This window comes from Convolutriloba macropyga, chromosome 2 (assembly GCF_964194025.1).
Source record: "Convolutriloba macropyga chromosome 2, txConMacr16.3, whole genome shotgun sequence".
In the NCBI taxonomy this organism is placed as follows: Eukaryota; Metazoa; Xenacoelomorpha; order Acoela; family Convolutidae; genus Convolutriloba; species Convolutriloba macropyga.
Genome location: NC_134469.1, coordinates 22,295,063 through 22,317,018, shown reverse-complemented (window position 1 = coordinate 22,317,018; position 21,956 = coordinate 22,295,063). Strand labels below are relative to the sequence as shown.

General features: G+C 34.0%; 1 protein-coding gene across 2 annotated transcripts; it reads left to right on the top strand.

Annotated features, from left to right (window-relative positions):
• Window positions 1-474: 474 nt before the first annotated feature.
• On the top strand, window positions 475-17,355 carry LOC142358110 (uncharacterized). 2 transcript variants are annotated; one of them, XM_075409577.1, is made up of 3 exons: window positions 475-971; window positions 12,589-12,883; window positions 17,221-17,355. In XM_075409577.1, exons 1-3 carry the CDS (start codon window positions 925-927, stop codon window positions 17,239-17,241), a joined length of 363 nt encoding a protein of 120 aa, XP_075265692.1. In that variant the 5' UTR covers window positions 475-924; the 3' UTR covers window positions 17,242-17,355. The 2 variants fall into 2 exon arrangements, with proteins under 2 accessions (XP_075265692.1, XP_075265700.1); XM_075409585.1 differs by lacking the exon at window positions 475-971 and adding an exon at window positions 10,931-12,094.
• The last annotated feature ends 4,601 nt before the right edge of the window (window positions 17,356-21,956 follow it).

Sequence of the window (21,956 nt, the reverse complement as noted above, 5' to 3'; positions counted from 1 at the left end):
AGAGAGGTAAGTCAAGTGTGACCAAAAATTTAATCACGCGAATGAACAAAAAATTGCTCCACTAAGAGCGAAAAATGACGTCACACACGCATTTCAGTTGAAATTGCATGAACGATTGAACAAAAAGCAGATTTGAAGTGGTTGTGTTGTGACGTCATATGGTCGTAACAAAAATCGCGACGACGAAAAAAAACCATGAAAAGGCCAATAATAGCCCTAGCTATCGCTGTGCCGCTATTAAAAACAGGATTTGCGTTTCCTAATTTCATTAATTGTTGGTTTTATTTGACGGGATGGATATTGGGATCCAAGACAAACTACCAATCGTCTGTGGTAAATTCCACTCACTACAAATAGCTTTTAAGTAGCAAATTGCAATCCATTAATTTCAATTTCGAGCAACTGATAACTCACAATATAGATTGCGTGGTTGTTTCCTACCCGATCCAAGCCTGTACCTGTTAATTTTGATTTTCATCTTTGTTGTTTTGAATTTTTCAAAACGACAAACAATCAGCCGCTTTCTATGCGCTTTTATGTTACTTAAACAACGCTAATTGCGCCGAAACACAATGGACCATTGAATTGTGCAAATTGAAACTACAGCGCACATTTTTTTTCACAAATCGAATTTAAAAAGTCCAATTAGAGAAACGACGTCTGACGCTCTGTTGCTCTAGTTGATAACCTCCTTTTATGCAAATGCAATCACATTAGTAAGTTTAGGTAATAATCACGCGCTCCAATCAGTCAAAAGCTCCGTTTACAATTACCATTCGCCCGTATAAGAAACACTTATAAACATTATTTCCCCTCAATGCTTTTACCGATAAGTGCTTGAACTCACCCTTCCTACCGAAATACATTGTCTCTTTTCGGTATTTATTTAAAAGCGAACAACTCAAGCCGAATTCCCGCACGACAATGGATAAAGGACCTGCAAAATTAGACTTCAAAGGTGCCGCTAAGAGGTAAGAAAAAATCTGGGAACAGAACCGCTCTTGGAAAACTTCAGGCAAGTGGACTCAAATACTTTCCTTTTTCTAAGCAAACTAGGGGTAATTAGTGCCCTGACAAGAAGGCGCTTGCGCCCGAGTGCTGTGCACGAGTCCGGAGAGGGACCAAGACTTTGTTCTTGTATTTAGAGAACCAAAGGGTACAAAAGTGTTGAATTTCATTTCAAATTAAAGTTAAGAGTACAATTTTGCAGATTAGTGAAAGAAAAGTATTCTTAAAATATACAGAAGTTGAAATAAACCAAAGTTCTCCCTCTGATAGCGAAGCAGATTAGCGGTTTAATTCAGTGAAGTCTAATATTTTGTCCTAAATTTAGTGTCCTATAGTACACTAAGTTTACGACAAAAACTAAGACTATTACTTCTTTAACTCTAAGTTCAAACTTGCAAAATAAGCTCTCAGCTTCGAAGTTTTAGTGATCTATGAAATCGTACCCCGGGTTCTCTAATAAAAGTTATCATTGTGCACTAAGTAAGCAACCACAGCAATCACGAGAAATTTTTCAAAACAGGAGGGCAAGTTTCGCCAAATCTTTATTCAAAAAAGTTTATGAGCAATCTAACACTATATTGACAAGTGGGATTGGCATCGTGGACGAAAACATTCAACTTGCTCAGGAAAACCTAAATTGCGGTACCAATGAGGAAGCAAACGAAATTTAATTATTAAATTTTGTTTGCTTCCACATTGGTGCCGCAATTTATAAGTTTTCCTGAGCAAGTTGAATGTTTTCGTCAACATTCTCTCCAAAAATCAACGTTCTTATTTGGATTTGTTCAACCAACCAATTTTTGGTGAAATGGAAATTTATGCTACCCTGGCTTCGGTTTTTTTTTGTTGATCGATCTTTTGCGGAGAGATAATGAAAATAGTATCAATGAAAATTTTAGCCACCGAAGAGATCACAAGGGCCTTTGGGTAATCAACCAATCTTCTTTGCAAACCACACTAAGGCGGCCCGAAGTCCTGCCGAAATTGAAACACTTGGAGAACAAAATTGCTCCTAGCACGAAATTCGTTTCCAACTGCTCTTACAGTTCAACTTAAGGCGACCTGTGTTTGGTTGCGAAATGTACGCTAGAATGCTTGAGCTTTTTCGTTAGCTAATATAAAAAATCTCATGGTCATTTTTTTAGCCATTTTCTCGTTAGCCTTTATAAAACTACCTCGATCAACTTAGTTTGCAATTTTACATCGATTGGCTACAACGTGACTTCTTGAATGAACCGAAGTAACCGAACTGACACGAAACGGAGGACTTTGAATTCGCTCAACAAGAAGGATACTATCATCGACTCTGACGTCCTTCAACGGGAGGCTCAGTGCCATTGATTAAATAGAATAATATCCAATTGTAAAGGATCAAATTAACTGCACTGATTCACAGAATTCCTTTGATGAAGATTTCAGTCAACCTCTAAGAACCGCCCTTCACACCATAAGTATAAGTAATGTCTCCAAAAAAGTTTCCGTGAATCCCATATTTTGAGACTAGTGAGCTGAAAGGCTTTGAGAGAACTTAATGCCCGCCGGGCGCTACCTGTTTACCCCGTTTTTGAGGACGAAAAGTCTAATGGGTCAGACGAAAAATCGGTCAGGCGAAAAATCACATAAAAAAGACCAACAGGACTCATATAATTGCTATAAATTTCGTTTGAGAGCAATTAAAAAACTATCCACTTTTGACAGATTTGATGCTGAGAAGGTATTAAGTATGCGTGCTTCCAACAAAAAAAGTGACTTCTGAACATTAAATGTGTAGTGCGGCCTTAAAAGTTAAAAGGCAATCATAACGTGATTGTTTCTGACGTAAAAACTCGAAAGTTTAATTTTCACTGACGAGAAATATCTACTCAAATAAAATGAATTGAGCAACCACTAAGCAAACAGAAAAACGGAGGTCATATAGAAAACAAAAAGGTCAAAAATTTGAAAACACCTGTCAAGCAAAATTGGATTTTGATATTTCTGAAAAAACAGAACTCAAAGACTCAAACAAATCATGCTTTTTCTTACTTTTCTGGGGTTCTTCCTCTTCTTCATTGTAGCTAACTTTTAAGATCATTTAGTACCTGACCTTAAAAGCTTAATTTCAACTTTACCACGCATTAATTTTACTCAAAGTTATGTTGCATTTAATGCTTGGTTCCAAGTGACTTCAAATTGATTAGCAGTCTGACACAAGGGAAATACTTAAGTTCTCCTTCTCTTCCACTGGAGTATCTAATTAACATTTTCATTATTTAGTGCAAAAGTCATATATAACCAAAAACATAAACCAACTAACGTCGAAAAAATTGCTCTCCAATGACAGGCGGGGCCGTAAATTTATGGCTGCAAAGGTAAGGTTCGAACACAGCAAAACGCAAAAAAAACGCAAAACGGTCAAGCAAAAATTTTGCATAAAAGAAGACACGCGTTTACAATAATTGCTTCTCATTCGAGAGCAATTAATAAAAAGTTTTGATCAATATGAGAATCAGAAATAATGAAACGGTAAAACGTACGCTAATTTTTCGAAAAACAAAAAATCTTTTTTTGATCTTCTGTCAGTATTTCACCTATATCACACCTTTAAGTTAACTTCTTTAGTTAGATTTGCCAGACACTACACAAACAGGCGAACGAGAAACATTTGACTTTTTTTTAAAAAAAAACTAGATTTGAAACAACGAGAAAAATTCAGAGAAAGAAAACAAATCAAATTTAACATACAGTTCCTATAATTTTTGGCGGAAAACGATTTCTAATTAATCCTGACAGTCCAAAACTGATGTTTATTTAAAACTTCTATTTTCCTCTGGACACACTTAAACTAAGCCGAAACCCTTATACTAATTAAATTCGAGGATTGATTGGACAAATAATTTTCAGAACTGCCTGCATATGGGATACAATAGAATAGAAGAGAAAACATTACTGAGAAAAGACTGGTCCGTTCCCAATACTTCAGTTGATCTTTAAACTTAGGCCTTCCAATAGCCTACATTTAATGAAAGTCTCCTGTGAGCAGAATTTGTTCAGTCATCTTTAAATTGACCTGGCAAAAGAATAAATAAGAAAAAATTTTAAAATGGAAAGAAACAATTTTCTTGTTGTAAACATCCGAGCAAGTTTAGGCTAAACCGTTATAAAATTGTCTTTCATATATGTAAATACTTAATTTGATCATAAATTTACAGAATTAAACATTAAATAGACATTCTCATCAAGAACAACCGAAAGTAATCACAAAAGCAAAGCCAAAAAAAAAAAAATAATTTGAAATCAATTTTATCACGCAACGATTTTCATGAAATTGTCCCTTTTATTCTTATGTTTGCCAATTGGCTTCAAAGTGATTAGCAGTCTGACATAAGGGAATTAATTGAAATACTACAGAAAACTCATTATCTTTTCTGTTCAAATAAGAGCAGTGGTCATTTTATTGAAGTCGAAAAAATTAATTGATTAACTTTCAGCGAAAATTTAAACAGACAATGCCGTTTCATTTAAGGCTTTTCTTTGACAAAAAGTTAGTTTAACTACATATTTAAGAGATAATAGTTAAAATAACAGCAAAAACTATTTTTGTTTTTCAACTATGGTCCGTTCTTCTTTACTGATGCTCAGAGGTCTTTCAAAAACAGTGGTCTCTAATTTCTCCTGCTAGTCAAAAAATGATTGGGCTATTAACGTGATAAGTCAAACAGAGTGCGATATTGGATATCCAAATCAAACACTTTACTTATTAAATTGTGGAAAATCTAAGTTCACACGTCTTCTTCGATTCATGAAATGAACCTTGAAATGAAGTCTTGAAAAGTAATAATGTTGGGCGCAATTGAGTTCCTTGACTGAAAATTGTATAAGAAAACGTAGCTGGCAGATTGCCAGGAAAAAAGCTGTTAGAGCTTTGTAGACCTGCAATACCAAAAAGCAAATGAAAAAATTAAGAACAAAGAAAAATGCGATTTCTTTACTAATTGCCGAGGTTTCGTATTTTGATTTAAAAATTGTATAAATTATGTGTTGTGTCTATTATATGCTCTCCTATAACATTCAATCAGAATGACATATACTCAACTTAACTCCATCAATTAATGTAAGCAAATAGTAATTTTGAGAGAAAGAGGAATAGTATATCTGAGAGTAAGGTAATTCTAAGATAAAAACCAAGTGAAGGCCAAGGAAAATTCCGCTCAGCTATCGCAGCGATTAAAAAAACCAAATTGAAACAAAACCAAATTGAAACAAAACTTCTTGCAACAATTACCTATAACTAACAAACTTTAATTTCGACTGACTTTCCTTTAATCTATACTATTTTTTTTTCTTTGAAAACAATTAACCTAGATTCTGATTCACAAAGATTGATAAGATCTCCATAGTTAGGGACATGCTGGAAATAAAAGCAAAAAGTTTGGGAAAGCAAAAAAAATCGTTATTATTTAAATTCATTTTGATTGAATTCATGAAGTTTCCAACAAGTGGCATTGAATATGAATTTTAGATTTGGTATTATTATATCAAATTGGCGGCTCGGAACTTAAAAACTAAGTTTAAAACCTTAAAAACTGTTCTCAAGATTTATCTAAAAACATGCCTCACAGCATTGAGGTTGTTTCACAATGTTGATAACGAAATGAGCGATTTTGATAATGAAATGAGCTTTTCTTAGGAGAACGAGAGCTTTCTGACAAATGTGTGATTACGCATGGTTTTCCACGAGACGTCGCGTCCTGATAGCAGCCAGCGTCATGGAGTCTCGTCAGTTCGGAAGCAACCAGTGAAAAACATATTTTTTGGCGTGTAAAAATATTGATATCTCAATATAACTTTTGATTACGAAAAAATCAGCCTTTCTACATGCAGCTTAAAAAATGTTATGAAAAATTGTCTAAAAATAAACAAATCTGAAATAAAAAATACTCAATTTTTATTCATATATGAGCTAAATTAGAGAAGGCTTCTAACTCTCAGTGGAGGAGATCTGAGACACAAGTTCATCTACAGAACGTTACAATTCGAGTCATTAAGCAAAATGTAAATGGCTAAGGTGCTGAAAACATGACAAAAATAGATAAAATTTCTGTATTCTTCAAATGAATCTCACTATTAAATTCCAGAAAACTGCACAAACTCTAAAATAAATTCAAAAACTTGATAAACTATATCAAAATTGACTCGGCAACAAGCCGCCTGAAAACATCAGAGCAATGGGAAAAAAATTAGTTAGTAATGCAATTCAACGCCAGCACCCAATCAAAAACCACAAGTCTGAGTTGTCAAATGTTTTAGCCTGATGCAAAAAATTGTCGTTTATGACTCATACAGAACAGCCCTGAAAACATCCAAGACAAACACAAAAAAACAAATATTCGAATTAAAAACAGTATTAAGGATTGCTTTACACTAATTATCAATCTCTAAATTGTGACCAGTAGTTCCTTTTACTTTGAGTTAAACTGTTGAATTAGTCAGAGCCAACAAAATTTTACGAACAACTCTAAAAGCGCTAGAAAACGCGCTCCAATAAATTTCAAATTTCCGAGAAACATGGGTTTATCTCGATTAATGAAAATGATCTATGCGTGGTCTTTCAAATCGCCGCTGCCCATATTTAAAAAAACTATTTTTTAACAGGTAATCAAAGCTATTCATTATCTTAGACAACTACTAGAAGGCATGGTTATCAATTTTGGTTTGAAATATTTTTTAAACAAAATCCCAACGCTTTAAAATTTTCATCAAATGTTCCAAAATTTCACTTATGCTTTATATCGGAAACGGTGATAACCATTTTTTTTAAAAATAAAATGAGAAAAGGCCGCTAGAAAATGACACGCTTTTAGCGAAACTTCAAATATTACAAATTTTGAATTTTTTCTCGCAAAGGGTGATAAACAAACTTTCAACAGAGAGTTGATCAAAATATATTTTCATGCTGACAAAATTGGACTTGTTTAAAAATGATCATGGTCGTTTTTGTTTAACATAACTGTACTAGCCTCTGAACAATATATTGGTGTAATATTTAAGGAAAATATCTTTGTTTATTGGTGAGAAAAACAAACAAAATTGTCTAACACAATGTCTATGTGAAAAGTTGCGAGACCTTTGATACCGTCAGTTTGCTTTTATTCCAATTTGATGTTTTGTAGCGCCAATTAATTAGTATTTGTCTTTTTTGGATCACCAATTAATTAGTATTAGTGTGGTTATGCGGTTAGCTTGCTCCCTCTTTTAAAAAATCTTACTAATCTGGGGGGATAGGTTGTATTAAAAATCTCTTCGTGAAAAGAAATATTGTCCAATCAACCAATTTCATATATTGGTAAAGGACTGCCTTGTCAAAAACTTGAGAGGGAAAATTCTCAAACACGAGAAAAATTGGGGAAATTTACAGCTGTAATATTTGTTTTTTATTCACTACCGTATGACATAACCACATCAATAAATTGGTTCCTTGTGTTAATTGTTCCGACACATTAATGGGGGAAGAACTATATACTCAAATGGACTTTTTTGTTCAGTCAATTTTGGCCGATCGATATATTCATCGTAGAGAGTTGCGGGAGAGTCGTTTTGATAGAAAGCCCGTCCAGAGTAGTAGAAAACATAATTTAAATGATTTTTTGAATTGTTCTTTCGTCGAGTCATCGAGGTTTTAAAATTTAGTGAACATTTGACTGATTTTCATTTTTGTTCACATTCTCCGTTTTATGCAATTTTTGCCAATTTTACTAAAAATATGTTATAACTATTAACGAAAGTGATGTTGGTTTCACCTCTAAAGATAGGAGATTGAACAGCTTGCTTAAATTCTTCGGTCAAAATTTTACCTAAATTTTACAAATTCAGACTTTTTCATCAACAATGGAACGAAAAAAGCTTCTTTAGTACACTTTTTCAAATATGCCGGATTAACACACCTAAAACTGCTGACACAAACTTCACCAATTCCAAAAAGGGCTAAAAGCCGCTCTACTTGCGCTTCCTTCTCCAGTGTTCTGTTCTTGAAATGAAATTTTGCCAGGTTTTTTAAATTAACTCCAAATAGGTCTACTTTAAATTGCGCTTCCTTTGAGATTGTACTTGAGTTAAAAATTTGCCTTTTTTAAACTAATTCAAGTAGATAATTTTCCAAATTTCTACTTTAAAAGTCTAAAAATAAGTCGCAATGTAATATCAATCGCTGGATTTTTGTGTTAATTTAAATACTTTTAAATTCTTGTTTTCAAAATAAATAATAGATAATTGAGCTTTGACACTTTTATTTCTTTCTTGGCCAACTTGTAGCTTAAAAGTTAGCAAAGACAGGTCGCATCATTTTTCTTATGGATTTAAATTTAACAGTGCGGTTTTACACTTTATGTAATGGTCTTCGGCTTTGATACTACAAATTATTCTTTTTTGGACATTTTCCCATCTTTGAGGTAATTTTCCTTATCTCGTCACATTATTGACAGGTCAAATCTCACATTTATTGGCATTAAAAAGAGGGCAGAATTGAACATATCAATTTTTTCGAGGAATAGATTTTTGTTATAAAGGTTTCAACACCATCTTCTACCAGAATCTAACCGAATTTTTTATGACTGAGCCTAAACCTATTAAAAGATTTCAGTTGATGGTTTTTAGCATTTGAAATAGTTTGTTATAGAACACAAACGCACATTTTAACTTCACCGTTTTTATTTTTTGTCTACGTGTTACAGAGTTACTTTAAGAACTGGTACAAATTTTTTTCTAGTGAAGTACAAATTGATTTGTTTAGTTTAGGTTTTATTTGACGCTATTTTGACTTTGTTAAACATTTCTTCAGTTTCGCATGTAAAAAATTTTTGCGGTTTTTATTCTGTTGTTTGTCTTGTCTCGCAGTATAGGTAATGGCAGGTCCCATTGGCCCTGTAATGTGGCATCAATTACTTCACTATGTGATTTGAGTTGCAGGCAATTTTTTTTATTCATACACCACTGATTTTTGAACAATATTTAAATTTTTGATTGTTTACTATCTCTTCCTCATTTAGCCAAAAATGTGGATGAGCGGGATCGGAACATTATGTCCTCACACATATTACCGAGCCTCTGTGTGTAATATTTTGCCAGTCAAGTGAGCTCAGACCTGTTGATGAAGTGACAACATCACCAAATTAATCCGAATTTCTGGACGAAACAAATTGGTCTGAAATCAATTTGTTTCAACTTACAAAGCAACAAAGAAGTGCTTACGAGCAAAATGGGGCTGTTAGTTAGAGACAATCCAATCTTTATCATAAAACTCCTTCGAGTCAAAAAGGATCTGTAACAAGATGAAGCTGAAAATCAAGTATTTTTTAATTTATAGGAAAAACATGAGTGCGAGATTAAACATATCCGACAAATTAGTCTCAAAAAGAGAGCTCGCTTCTAATGTAGCAATGACCACAAAAGTACTAGATGAGCACAAAAGTACTAAATTCAATAACTTTCCTATAAGTAATAAATCTCAACGAATTATTGCAGAATATTTGTTGGCATCTTAGAGCATCCCGAAGTCGAGTTTGAGAAATTTTTCACAATCACATACTCAAAAGAAATTTTTTGAAAGCACACGAAGATTTCCCTCCATAAATTTTCGTTACAATCGGAAAGTAAAATGTTTTTCATTCCACTCAAAGGAATGAGGATGGAAACTAACATTTCAGAAACAATTTACAGACAGTTCAGGTGAAATGTTGAATTATAAACTTACTTTCATATCAGACTAGATCTGCGTGTTCCTAATTTACAAATATATGCAAAACAGAAATTCTGCACCCATCTCATGAAAAACAACACAAACGATGCAGTCAAGTATTAAAGAAATCTTTCCACAAAAACGAATACAAATTGAAACATTGCAGCGAGAATTCCAAACAGTACAAAAAGTTTAATATAGTTGGCCACTCCATGTTATTTAAGAAATAAGAAAATAAACACAGAATGCATTTTCACGGTTTTACAACTAAATAACACTTAAAACAACCATGCGAATACCTGATTTTTAGTTTAAAACCGTTCTTGTATGGTAACAATCTAGTCTCGAGTGAATAGCTCTCGAACGACTGGAGAGCGGTTGGTTTCCTCAGTAGCTAGCCACGGTTTAGTGAGGCTAGCTTTAGCTTAATTGAAGGGGCGTGAGGTGAGCGGAGCGGGCGGGCGGTGCACCGGGTGTCAACATCTAAAAACAGCCCTTCACACCATAAGTATAGGTCTCCAAAACAATTTCTGTGAATCGCATAATTGGAGACTAGTGAGTTGAAAGGCTCTAAGAGAACTTAATGCCCGCCGGGCGCTACCTGTTTATCCAGTTTTTGAGGACGAAAAGTCTATGGGTCAGACGAAAAATCAGTCAAGCGAAAAATTGCATTAGAAATAGACCTACAGGACTAATATAATTGCAACGAACTTCGTGTGAGAGCAATTAAACATCGACTTCAACACCAAAGGCTAATTTACTTCAATGCAGCAAAATTCTCAAAAAAATTTGCCAAATTGAACAATTTTCTCAAATTTCAAATTTAACTTTAAAATTTAAAACTCATCATTCGGATTATCATCTCCAAGAAGTTCCAAAGCCCGTTCTTAAATATACAAAATTATTTAAAGTGAATATGCTACATTTGGCATGGAATAATTTTTTCAAACAAGTTTTTGGTGCTACTACCGACAAAAGACTACAATTAAGGGCTCGTGCAGGACCTTATAATATTTTTATACCCGTATATCGTAAATGTAGCGATTAGCTTCTGCTCTCATGGAGCACGGTACATAAACCATCATCAATGTTTAAAAAATATACATTGCTTTGTTTAAAAAACAAAGCTTTGTTTATAAATATTCATTGGGAGAAAAGGAAACAGTTTCCAAATAAGGTACAAGTCAAACTAATATTTTTATACCCGTATATCGTAAATGTAGCGATTAGCTTCTGCTCTCATGGAGCACGGTACATAAACCATCATCAATGTTTAAAAAATATACATTGCTTTGTTTAAAAAACAAAGCTTTGTTTATAAATATTCATTGGGAGAAAAGGAAACAGTTTCCAAATAAGGTACAAGTCAAACTAGAACCTTAAAATTACACCTCAACCGATCCAGACAGGTGAACGTTTACTGAACTACAGTACCAGGCTTTAATTACACTTTTTATTGCAGATCTAAAAACGGAATTTTATAATCATTACGGCAACTAGGAAAATAAAGCAACTTCTTGGCAATAAACACGTAAGTTACCAGGAGATTAGACCAAATTTAGATCATACCACTCTGCGCAATTGAATTCCTCAACGAACATAAAAAAACTCCTCGACAAGAACACAATAACATAGAAGAATGAAACAGGTATGTTGATTTTACAGTCAATGGCGATTAAGAACAAATTTTTAGTGCATTCTACATTCAACACACAACCTAAACACGCTTAAGAGCTTTTGACTAAAACATTACAGCCTCACGGTGAAACTGGTGCTTTCATTTCTATACCCCCTAAATACCCTATACCCCCTGCTAGGGCAGAGAGAATTGTGTTTAACACAGGAAGAACGGGCACAGATATCGCATCCGGTCGCTCAGCTGAAGAAAAAGCTATTGTACTGCCTTGAGCACATTGTATGAACACATAAGCAACGCTGAGGCTCTAAAACTAGCACCACCATTTCAGTAGTCGAAAAAAGCGAGAAAGATAGATAATGGCCAAAACAACAATAGTGCGGCGAAATTTATGGAAGCGTAAGAAGGAAGTAAAAATCTACTAATCCGCGTTTCACAGCAGTGGTGCATTTTTAAAGGAACACTTTGCTATCTACAAAATCCATTATTTTCAGCCTGCCTACTATCCCGCATTTTGAGAGACACAAGTTAAAATAGTCGCATTTGACTGCTCTACAAAGCTAGCTACCTGACACCTTTGTTGTTCGCTTCATTTGCATTCCTTGTACAGTTAGTAGTTTACACGCACTCGACGCCATTTCAAACTCAGACAGCTGCATTTTGTGAATCTGATATTGTTTCCTGATTTTGGTAGCCACAATGGAGAAAGAGCATACCAAACTGAAGACTGTGGGCACGTAAGTATTCTGATTTACAGCAATCTTCAAAGCAGAGTTAAATATTTTTAAAGAGAGCAATCAGCCTTGAAGGCTATAAGCACTTCTGGTTGGGAATTTTAGTCACATTGAAGACTTGCAGGGTTAAATTCGCAAGTTATGAGCAGCCGTTGGCATTTCCGTACGCACAAATCCAGAATAAGCGGGGAACAATAAAAAAATCCCGAAACACACCGAAGGGGATATATAACAAGAAAAACCGAAGGTAGCCAATTAAGCAGAAGCAACTGACTTTCCAACAACAGAAGTCGTGAGAACACCGCTGTTCAAACATTCAACTATAAACAATGGTCCAACTTAATTAGCAGGGATATATTAAACGGATGCAACAAGATTTATTTTGATCCATAAATTACCTTAATTATCTCATTGTGACATCTCATGTTTTTAAACATGTTAGACAATTTTTGTACAGAACATGTGAAGGATTTCGTTGTTAATCTCTTTTCATACAGGGCTGCGGTGGTCGCATCTACAACCAAGACAACGGCAGTGAAGCGGAACCCTGGCGCTGGAGGACCCGGGGGACCTCAGAGGCAGACGAGCGACAATCTGCTGGCCAAGTTGGACGACAAAGACAAGAAAGGGAAGAAGTACTTTCGAATACTGGCTGTGGTGCTGTACCTGATAAGCGTGTCCATGGGAGCTATCATTCTTGGTATTTATTACTCCATCTTCTGGGAACACAAGAGCAAAGTAGTCGCTCATATTCCCGAAGACGAGTATGAGCAATTGAGCAACACGACCAACGTTAGTAGCTTGAAAATTTTGTCTTCCCTATTTTCAAAAAAAAGCATTTCAGAGAGTAAAATCACAATCACTTTTCAAATTTAACGAGAGCGTCCAGTTAAAATGTTAACAACGCAATATCGACAAGATCACAACCCGAATGCAGCTGCATCACTTTAAAATGGCTAAATCTTGTAACGAAAGACCGCACACCAATCAATACAAAGTTCAATAAACAGATTCCACTAATTAAAAATCTCTACCATCTGGGTCTGCCATCAGGTGTGTACAAGGTATCTTGAACACGTTGATAAAATTTTTGGCTTGAAGGACTCTTATAAACGGTTCTAATTTTGGGGTTCTGATGTTTTGGAAGCTCTACTCGACCAGTAAGTACCCATTCATCACGAATTATTCAAACCAACGTTTCATCATCAACAAAAAAATCCTGCATAAGAAAAAAATGTTTTGACCTATCAGAATATATCATTAAAAGCCAGCAAGTTGCAAAAGCACAGCTTATAAGAAAATCGTACTTATAGTTGTAATGGGTTTGAAAGACAAGGCGATCACAAATTGTCAATATAAACTTAACTAAGGAGCTAAAAATCACATTACAGCCCATGAAATTTTTTAAATTATAAAAATGCATATTATTGCAAAATCCTTTCGGGTTTCCTAAACTAAAACTACTCAAAATAGCAGATTCTCATTTCCCAGAACTGAAGTTTTGTTGCAGGCTTCATCACTACATCGATTTTTATTCCGCTACTAAGACCCTCAATTTAGAAGTGTGGATTTTAACCATTACAACTCTATCAATTTTGGGATTCCTTGTGCATTTGTGTACGCTAGGGTTCATTTCACATCTTTGCATGAGCAGTTAATTATTTGTATCGATTCAAAATCCACTAATCAGCAATTCAATCAGCAATTAGTCAAATGCAAGTAATGTTCAAGACAGCAATTAACAATCCCTAGATTATAATGTTAAATTCGATTTTGCATGCTAACAAGAACATAAGCACTCGCTAATCTACATATACAGCACCAAAGTCCGTAATGTTTAATGCAGTGTTTCCGCGAAAACCTAACTTTCATTAAAAGAAAAGCTAATGAGATTCAAGAGACGGACGCTCTGTATTAAACTAACTCTTTTCACTCTCACCTTTTTGTGTCATTTGCAATTCAGATGAGAAAATTTAGCAGTCACTTTAGTGGAAAAATTATTTTCAAAACTTTTATAGCACATGAAAAATTCTGCCTGCATTTCATTCACCAATTGTTATGAAAAATAGGATATTCTTTTCTATCATACTAAAATGAGTCAAGAGACAATGGTTTCGCTATAAAAATACGCAAACGATGCGCATATTTGGGGAAAGGTATAGTTTTGGATTTAGTTGTAAAATCAAAAAAGGTTTTTGCTCGGAATCTCAATGCAATCAGATTTTTACTGGATAATAAAACATTTAAAAATTTTGAGAATAGTTGAAGGTGACTGCATAAGTTTTGGGAGCAACAATAGTAATCATTGTTCCACTATATACATTTCTGTAAAACTTAAGTTTTACCAATCTTCTGATATCAATGGCAGTTTCCAAAGGCGTGGCGATCGAATCACAAATAGTGAGTTGGTGCGTGTGTGTGTGTATGTGCGTATGTGTGGGTGAAGTAAAGTAAAGAGGTAAAATCGCTCAAACAATTCGACCTCAGCTGATTTTTAGGGTACAAAAGTTTCCCTATTAATGCATCATGACCTACTTAAAACAACTCAACTCGGAGAACCTCCTGAGCAACTGTACATTGAATATTCTGACCAACCCACTTGGCACAACATATTGGATTTACCACCCCCTAACAAAATTGAAGAAAAACAAAGAGAAACTGAAAGAATTTGGTATATTACATCATATATTAGATCGTGGCCGGTCAATTGGCCGACATACAATTTAGACGACACACCTTTGAGCCGACACTTGAGCAAATATAACCACTGGAAAACCACAGTTCATGATGGTAATTACCCGAGCACTAAGCACGTAAAGTAGCATTCCTTGGTATTAATACGAAAATTAATTGGATATAACTATTAGCTAATTTGGCCATGCCTCAACGGCCCGTAGGACTTGATATGAACCTAAAATAACTGAGCAAAATATCACGGCCAAAGATAATTAAGTCGAAGCTTCTAACAATATTATTTGAATTATCCAATTCTAATTTCTGTCATTCACAAATTGTCCTAATGAAATCTGTCGGCCAATTGGCGTGTCTTCTAATTTGGGCGTCGGCCAATAATACTAGCCCCGTATAATGTGAATAAACTCAGTTGAAAAATTGGTTAGCTATTACAAATGATTACACGTAAAAGCGCCGATATCCGACTTGGTTTAAAAAGAGCTGCACGCAGAAAGTTGTCCTAAACTCCTAATTTTCACGAAGAGTAGTTATTTGGGTAAATTGATCTCATTTTCGGTTGTGATAGTTTCATCAAGTCCCAAGAACCACGAAGGTATGGCAGTTGCCATCCATAGGTACTTGATAATTATTTAATCAACCATTTCGACTCTTCTTGCCAGTAGATGAAATTTCAATCCTCCAATTTCTTGACTTAATTGTCCACCGAATGAGGAAGAGATTGAAAACTTCTAAAAAACCACTTGTTAGAAAAAAAAATTGTGTTTACTTTCAAAAAACGCCGTAAAATCTAAGCACTATTCAAATGAAAAAATAACTCATGAGTGGACCGATGATATCTGCCATTAAAAAGAGTGAGAGAAAAAACGAAAAACAAAATAAAAAACATTACTTACGGCCAAGACTCAATATCCATTTTATTCTTCAAAAACTTAATGAGAAAGTCATCGAATAGCATCAGATAAAAAGTTGAACTAAACCACGTGACTTGCATTTTACCAGAAAAGATATGGGACCTGTCTATATTGAGAACGAATAACAAGCAGAGAACAAGGTGCAAATTAGAAAATATGCTGACACTTTTTGAAAACAATTAATTTCAAAGTCATGAAAGCGATGAGCTATCAACTGAAATCATTCATTGGCTTCATTTATAGCTTCATACAAAACTTTTGAGACCTGTAATTATTCAGAGGGCCATACTACTACAAAAAGAGCAAATACAGGCAACAATCAAAAAGTCACATCAATTTTGCGAGGACATGGTGTCGAAACAAATAAGATCAAAGTCTATTCACTAAAAATATTGAATCTTATTGCAGCGCTATTATTGCGACTTTTCATTAGTGGGCCATTAATGTGATGATCAAACAAAATAGCAAAAGAGAACCTCAAAAATTGGAAAACGTAATAAAAAATAATAAAAACTCGCAGTATCAACGCCAAAAAACCATTATTTAAACCAAAACGGCAATGACGACTGCAAATGAAAGCAGTAGATAATTTCTTTTTTAGCTCCATCAATACCAAATTAACCAATTGATTATTTAGATTCAGTCATAGGACTACATAACGAATAGTAAATACTGGCAAAACACTAGAGTTCACTAAAAGTTTAGGAAAACAACTTGTCGGAAAAAAAAACACTTACTCAAAAAACACAATATTCATTTTTTGAACTATCCATTTAATGCACAAATGGAGCCTTCTTTTCATTGAATTTTAAAAATTGAATTGCAAAAACAACTTGCCTGTAATTGGGATGCAAAAATTACAAAATTACGAAACAAAATTTAAAAACGACAGACCCAAAATATAATCCGAATCCTTTTACGTTGCAAAAATCAACGATGGGACCAAAAATGGCGTTGCTATCGGTATCGCTGCCGACATTGCGTTATTGTTTTTTTACAAACAAAAATATTAACAGATCAAATGTTAATTTCAGAAAACCGCAAATACTAATTTCAGAAAACTTTCTGAGAAACCGGAGGCACAATAAGCTAATATCTGAGTGAACTAAGATTGTGTCAGAAGTTGTCAAGCTGAAATTCAACTCGTGCTAAGGTTTGCTAACCTTTGTTAGTCCTATTTGTTAAAATAAAATTACGCAAAATCATGGGCCTTCTACTTGTTCAACCACGTGTAGGCGTACAGGGATATTAAAAAATTAATAAAATTTTGCTGCCCTCATGATTCATATCTTTTTGTACGTTTTAGAATATTGTTCTGCTATACGTGTTTTCGCTTTTGTTGGCGCGTGAAATCGAAAAGACGCGTGCAAATGTGGATCGGAATTTTCCATAAAACAACAGGACCCAGATAACAGCGTACAACTTTGCTTGTTTCAAGGCAATTGAAAATAGGGATACAGTTCATGACTAAAACTAGCAATGATATCCAAATATGAAATAGTTCAGTATCGTTTGCTTGTTTAGATCACAATCATTGCAATGTGAATTTGGTGGAGGAAAGAAGTGCTGATTTCAAAATATTCAGAACTACATATCTATCCCTGCTTAGATGTAGATGGACTTGTCTTTTGATTCGAATTGAAAATTTTCCACCCCTTGTCGCTACACTATCAACTGAAAAGTGGAACACGGTCTTAGCGCACTTGACGAAGTGAATCTTTAATCTCATACAATAATTATGATACAGAAATTTTTTTAAGATGACAATAATTGAGATAATACCACGTAACTCATAGAGACTCGATAATTTAATTAGCGTTTTTCCTATTAACTTTGACAAAATTTCCCAAAGTTTGAAGCCAATTTGATCAACATTTTTTTGTCATTTGACCCATTTTCCTACTGATTATAATAAGTTAAGATTTAAAAAAAAAACAAATCCTTTTAAAATCTACTTATTTCATTGTTCATGAATTTGCGGGAAAATTATAAAAATACGTAAATCGAACATAATAAACTCAGAAAAGTTATCGACATACCTTGCTGCAGAGGCGAAACTGACCAGAGAATGACAAAAAGTACTGGTTGGACATTGAACAGTTCTTTTTGCAACCCGAGATTTGATACAAAAAGATACAAAACGATTTTTGAGAACATCTCGAGTTTAATCATTCTTTTATTTAGAGTGATTTTTGTTTATTTGTCGATAAAACTGATCCTTGTTCAATCTGCTAACAAATTCACAAATACGAGCTGTTACACGCAACGTCGTCTATCCAACCGGCTATTACTAAGCGCCTAATTGTAAAATTGAAGAATCTGAAATATAATTGAGCGTAGACTTTTCAAGGATCTTCTCAAAAATTGATGATTGTTGCAATTAACAAAAGGTCGAACTTAGAGTATGATTTCCGTCATAGAGCATAAAAATTGAAAAACCAACATATGCTCGACAAAAGCTAATATAGCGAAATTTTGTTTACATATATTGTATTGACTACTAGTCTGACCACCTTTTTTTGCTGCCTGACTTCTTCGCAACTAATATTGAGCAAAATACGCAAACTTTAATGATTTCCAAATCCAATTGCGCAAATCATTCAATGACACAAACAATTTTTATGACTTTCTGAGATTTGTTTCGGCCAATTATTAGGATTACAAACAAACCAACAGTATCAATTGATATCTGGGTTGTGATGAGGCAAACATAACTATTTGCCATAATTACTAAGACACGATCTGCCTTTAGACGCAATGCATACACACACATTTTGCAGGGATTCTCCATTTTCCTGTTGCTTCGCCGCATTGTTGAAAATGTTTTTTAAGATTAAAACAGAATCTAAAGGTGTCCGCTGTGCGGTCTCCGTAATTGCGACATCCTTTGTTAACCATTCAGTTCACTTTTATCTATATAAAATATCATCCTCTTTCAATCTTGTATTTAGTCAATAGTTCTTACAAATTTCGTATATTTGTTCAGAAATGGCAGCAAATTTTTCTTAAGTTATGCGTCAAATTCTTGCCATATTTAGAACTTATCGCAAAATTTGTTCAATGAGTTTTTAAAATTTCTCACAGTATGCATAATATTAAAATCAGCTTCAAAACTAAAATCCCAAAAATTTGACGTCTTCCATTTTTGAAAATCCATAGAACTTGTTACTCTTTCAACTTTCATGTTTCCATAACTGACCTGCCGTTATATATTGTCTTACCGTTTAGGAGGTGACTCTCTAAGGCACATAAACCAATCAGCATCCCAAAATGTAATTTTGCAACAAGTTTGGCAGGAACGGAGCAAGAAATGGGAATAGGTAGACTTGATCTTTTTCTGAATATATCTGGTTCAATTTCTTTCAGTTGAAGACCACAATACCTCCTTTTAAACACAAGGAAACAAGATTTGACGTTTCTTTATTTGCCTTTTCTAATTGATAAGAGTTAAGAAAAAGTTACGTAAAAAATTTGCAAGCAGGTGTCAGGTTGTTATCCACATGTTTGAGACAGAACCTCTCCATTATTTCATTCTAATATTCCGAACTACCTATCTATGCCTGCTTAGGTGTTGATGGACAAGTCCTTTGATTTAAACTAAAAACTTACCACGCCTTGTCGTTATGCTATCAACTGAAAAAAAAGGAACCTGATGTTGGCGTACGTGATGAAGTGAATTATCCAACTTTAACTACATACAATAATTGACAAATTTTTGTCTTTAGGATGAAAATAATTGCGGAGATAATACCGCGTATATCATAGAGGCTTGAGAGTTTAATTCGCATCTTTTTCCGATTAACACAAATTTCTCGAAGGTTAAAACCAAATTGATTAATAATTTTGTCGTTTGGGCAATTTTCTTATTGATTTCAAAAAGTTGGGATTTTGAGAAAAAAACAAACTCTTTTAACATCTGCCATACCTAATTGTTCATGAATTTCCGAGAAAATTGTAAAATAAGTAAATGGAACATTAAAAACTAAAAGTCAGAAAATTTATCTTAAGTGTTTTCGAAAGAACCTGCTGTAGAGGCAAAAATAACCAGAGCATGATCAAAAAGCGTTGGTTGGACCTTAAACAGTTCCTTTTTTGCAACCCGAGATTTAAAAAACTATACAAAACATGTTTTGAGAACTTCTCGAGTTTAATCACTTTTATCTAGAGTGATTTTTGTTTGTTTGTTGATAAAACTGATCCTTGTTCAATCATCTAACAAATTCACAAATATGAGCTGTTATACGCAGCGTTGTCTATCCAACCGGCTATTACTAAGCACCTAATTGTAAAACTGAAAGAATCTGAAAAATATTTGAGCGTAGACTTTTCAAGTATCTGCTCACAAAATTGGTGGTTGTTAAAAAATAAAAAAATTGAACTAAAGAGTTCGATTTCCGTCAAAGAGCATAACAAATTGAAAAAACTAACATATGCTCGACAAAAGCAAATATAGCAAAATTTTGTTTACATATCTTGTATTGACTACTAGTCTCACCGCCTTTTTTGCTGCCTGACTTCTTCGCAAAGAAAGTTGAGCAAAATGAGCAAATTTTAATAATTTCCAAATCCAATTGCGCAAATCATTTAACGAGATAAACGAGATTTTTATGATTTTCTGAGATTTGTTTCGGCTAATTATTATGATTACAAACATATCAACAGCAACAGGTCATATCTGGGTTTTGATGAGGCAAACATAACTATTTGTTTTATTTAATAAGACATGATCTGCCTTCAGACACAATGCATACACATTAAACACTTTGCCGGGATATTTTCTCCATTTTCCTGTTGCTTCGTCGCATTGTTGAAAATGTTTTTTTAAAGATAAAAACTGAGTCAAAACGTGTCCGCTGTGCGGTCTACTTAATTGCGACATCCTTTGTTAATCATTCACAGTTCAGTTTTCTCTATAAAAATATCATCCTCTTTCAATCTTCTTGTAACAGTTCTTACAAATTTCGTATATTTGTTCAGAATGATAAAGATTTTTTGATAATCCTTTTCTTTAAACTGATTTTTGTTTGTTTATTGATAAAACTGGTATTTGTTCAATCAGTTAACAAATTCACAAAATGATTTGTTATACGCTGCGTCGTCTACTCAATCGGCTATTACTAAGCGCCTAATTTTACAATTGAAGAAACTGATTTATATTTGAGCGTAGACTTTTCAAAGATCCGCTCGCAAAATTATTGTTGAAATTAACAAAAAGTGAAACTCAGAGATTGACTTCAGTCATGTCGTAGCAAAACAAGTTGAAAAACCAAAATATGCTCGACAAAAGCTAATATAACGAATTTTTTTCAAATATCTTATGTTGACTACTAGTCGGACTTTTTTTTCACTGCATGGACAACTGACACTGAGCAAAATGAACAAATTTAATGATTCCCAACTCCAAATGCGCGAATCAGTTAATGAGATACACAATTTTCATGGCTTTTATGAGATTTGTGTTGGCTAATTACTAGGATTACATACACAAATCAACAGTAACAGGTCATATCTGGGTGGTGTTGAGGCAAAACGCAACTATTTGATTTAATTAACTACACACGAGCTGCATGCATATACTTTCTACAATTTGTCGGGATATGTTGTTCTCCATTTGCCTGTTGCTTCGTCGCATCGTTAAAATGTTTTCTTAAGATAAAAATTGAATCTAGAGGCATCAACTGTGCGGTCTCTTCAATTTCGATATCCTTTGTTAATTATACACAGTTCATTTTTCGGACAGAAAGTTACAGATCTCACTGGTCTCTATATACGTTTACCCTCCTCTTACAATCTTTTTGTGTTTAGTTAACAGTTCTTACGCACATTTATTAAGAATTTGCTGCAAATTTTTCATAGTTATGCCTCAAATTCTTGCCATATTTGTAACTTCGCGCTAAATTAGTTTCAATGAGTTTTTATGCTTTCTCATCGTATGCATAAAACTCACATCTGCTGAACTCCTTTACAACTAAAATCCCTGATAGTTTGACTACCTCTATATTGAAAGAACCATAGAACTTGCTATTTTTTTCCACTTTCATGTTTCCATAGTTGGCCTTTCGTTATATATTGTTTGCCATTTATATATTGTTTATCGCAAAATTATTGTTGAAATTAACAAAAAGTGGAACTCAGAGATTGACTTCACTCATGTCGTAGCAAAACAAGTTGAAAAACCAAAATATGCTCGACAAAAGCTAATATAACGAATTTTTTTCAAATATCTTATGTTGACTACTAGTCGGACTTTTTTTTCACTG

Excerpts from the sequence above, each read along its gene's own strand:
- LOC142358110 (XM_075409577.1), top strand. The coding sequence starts at position 925 with ATGGATAAAGGACCTGCAAAATTAGACTTCAAAGGTGCCGCTAAGAG. Across the intron at positions 972-12,588 it reads TTCAAAGGTGCCGCTAAGAG|GGCTGCGGTGGTCGCATCTA; the intron begins GTAAGAAAAAAT and ends CTTTTCATACAG. Across the intron at positions 12,884-17,220 it reads AATTGAGCAACACGACCAAC|ATCACAATCATTGCAATGTG; the intron begins GTTAGTAGCTTG and ends TTGCTTGTTTAG.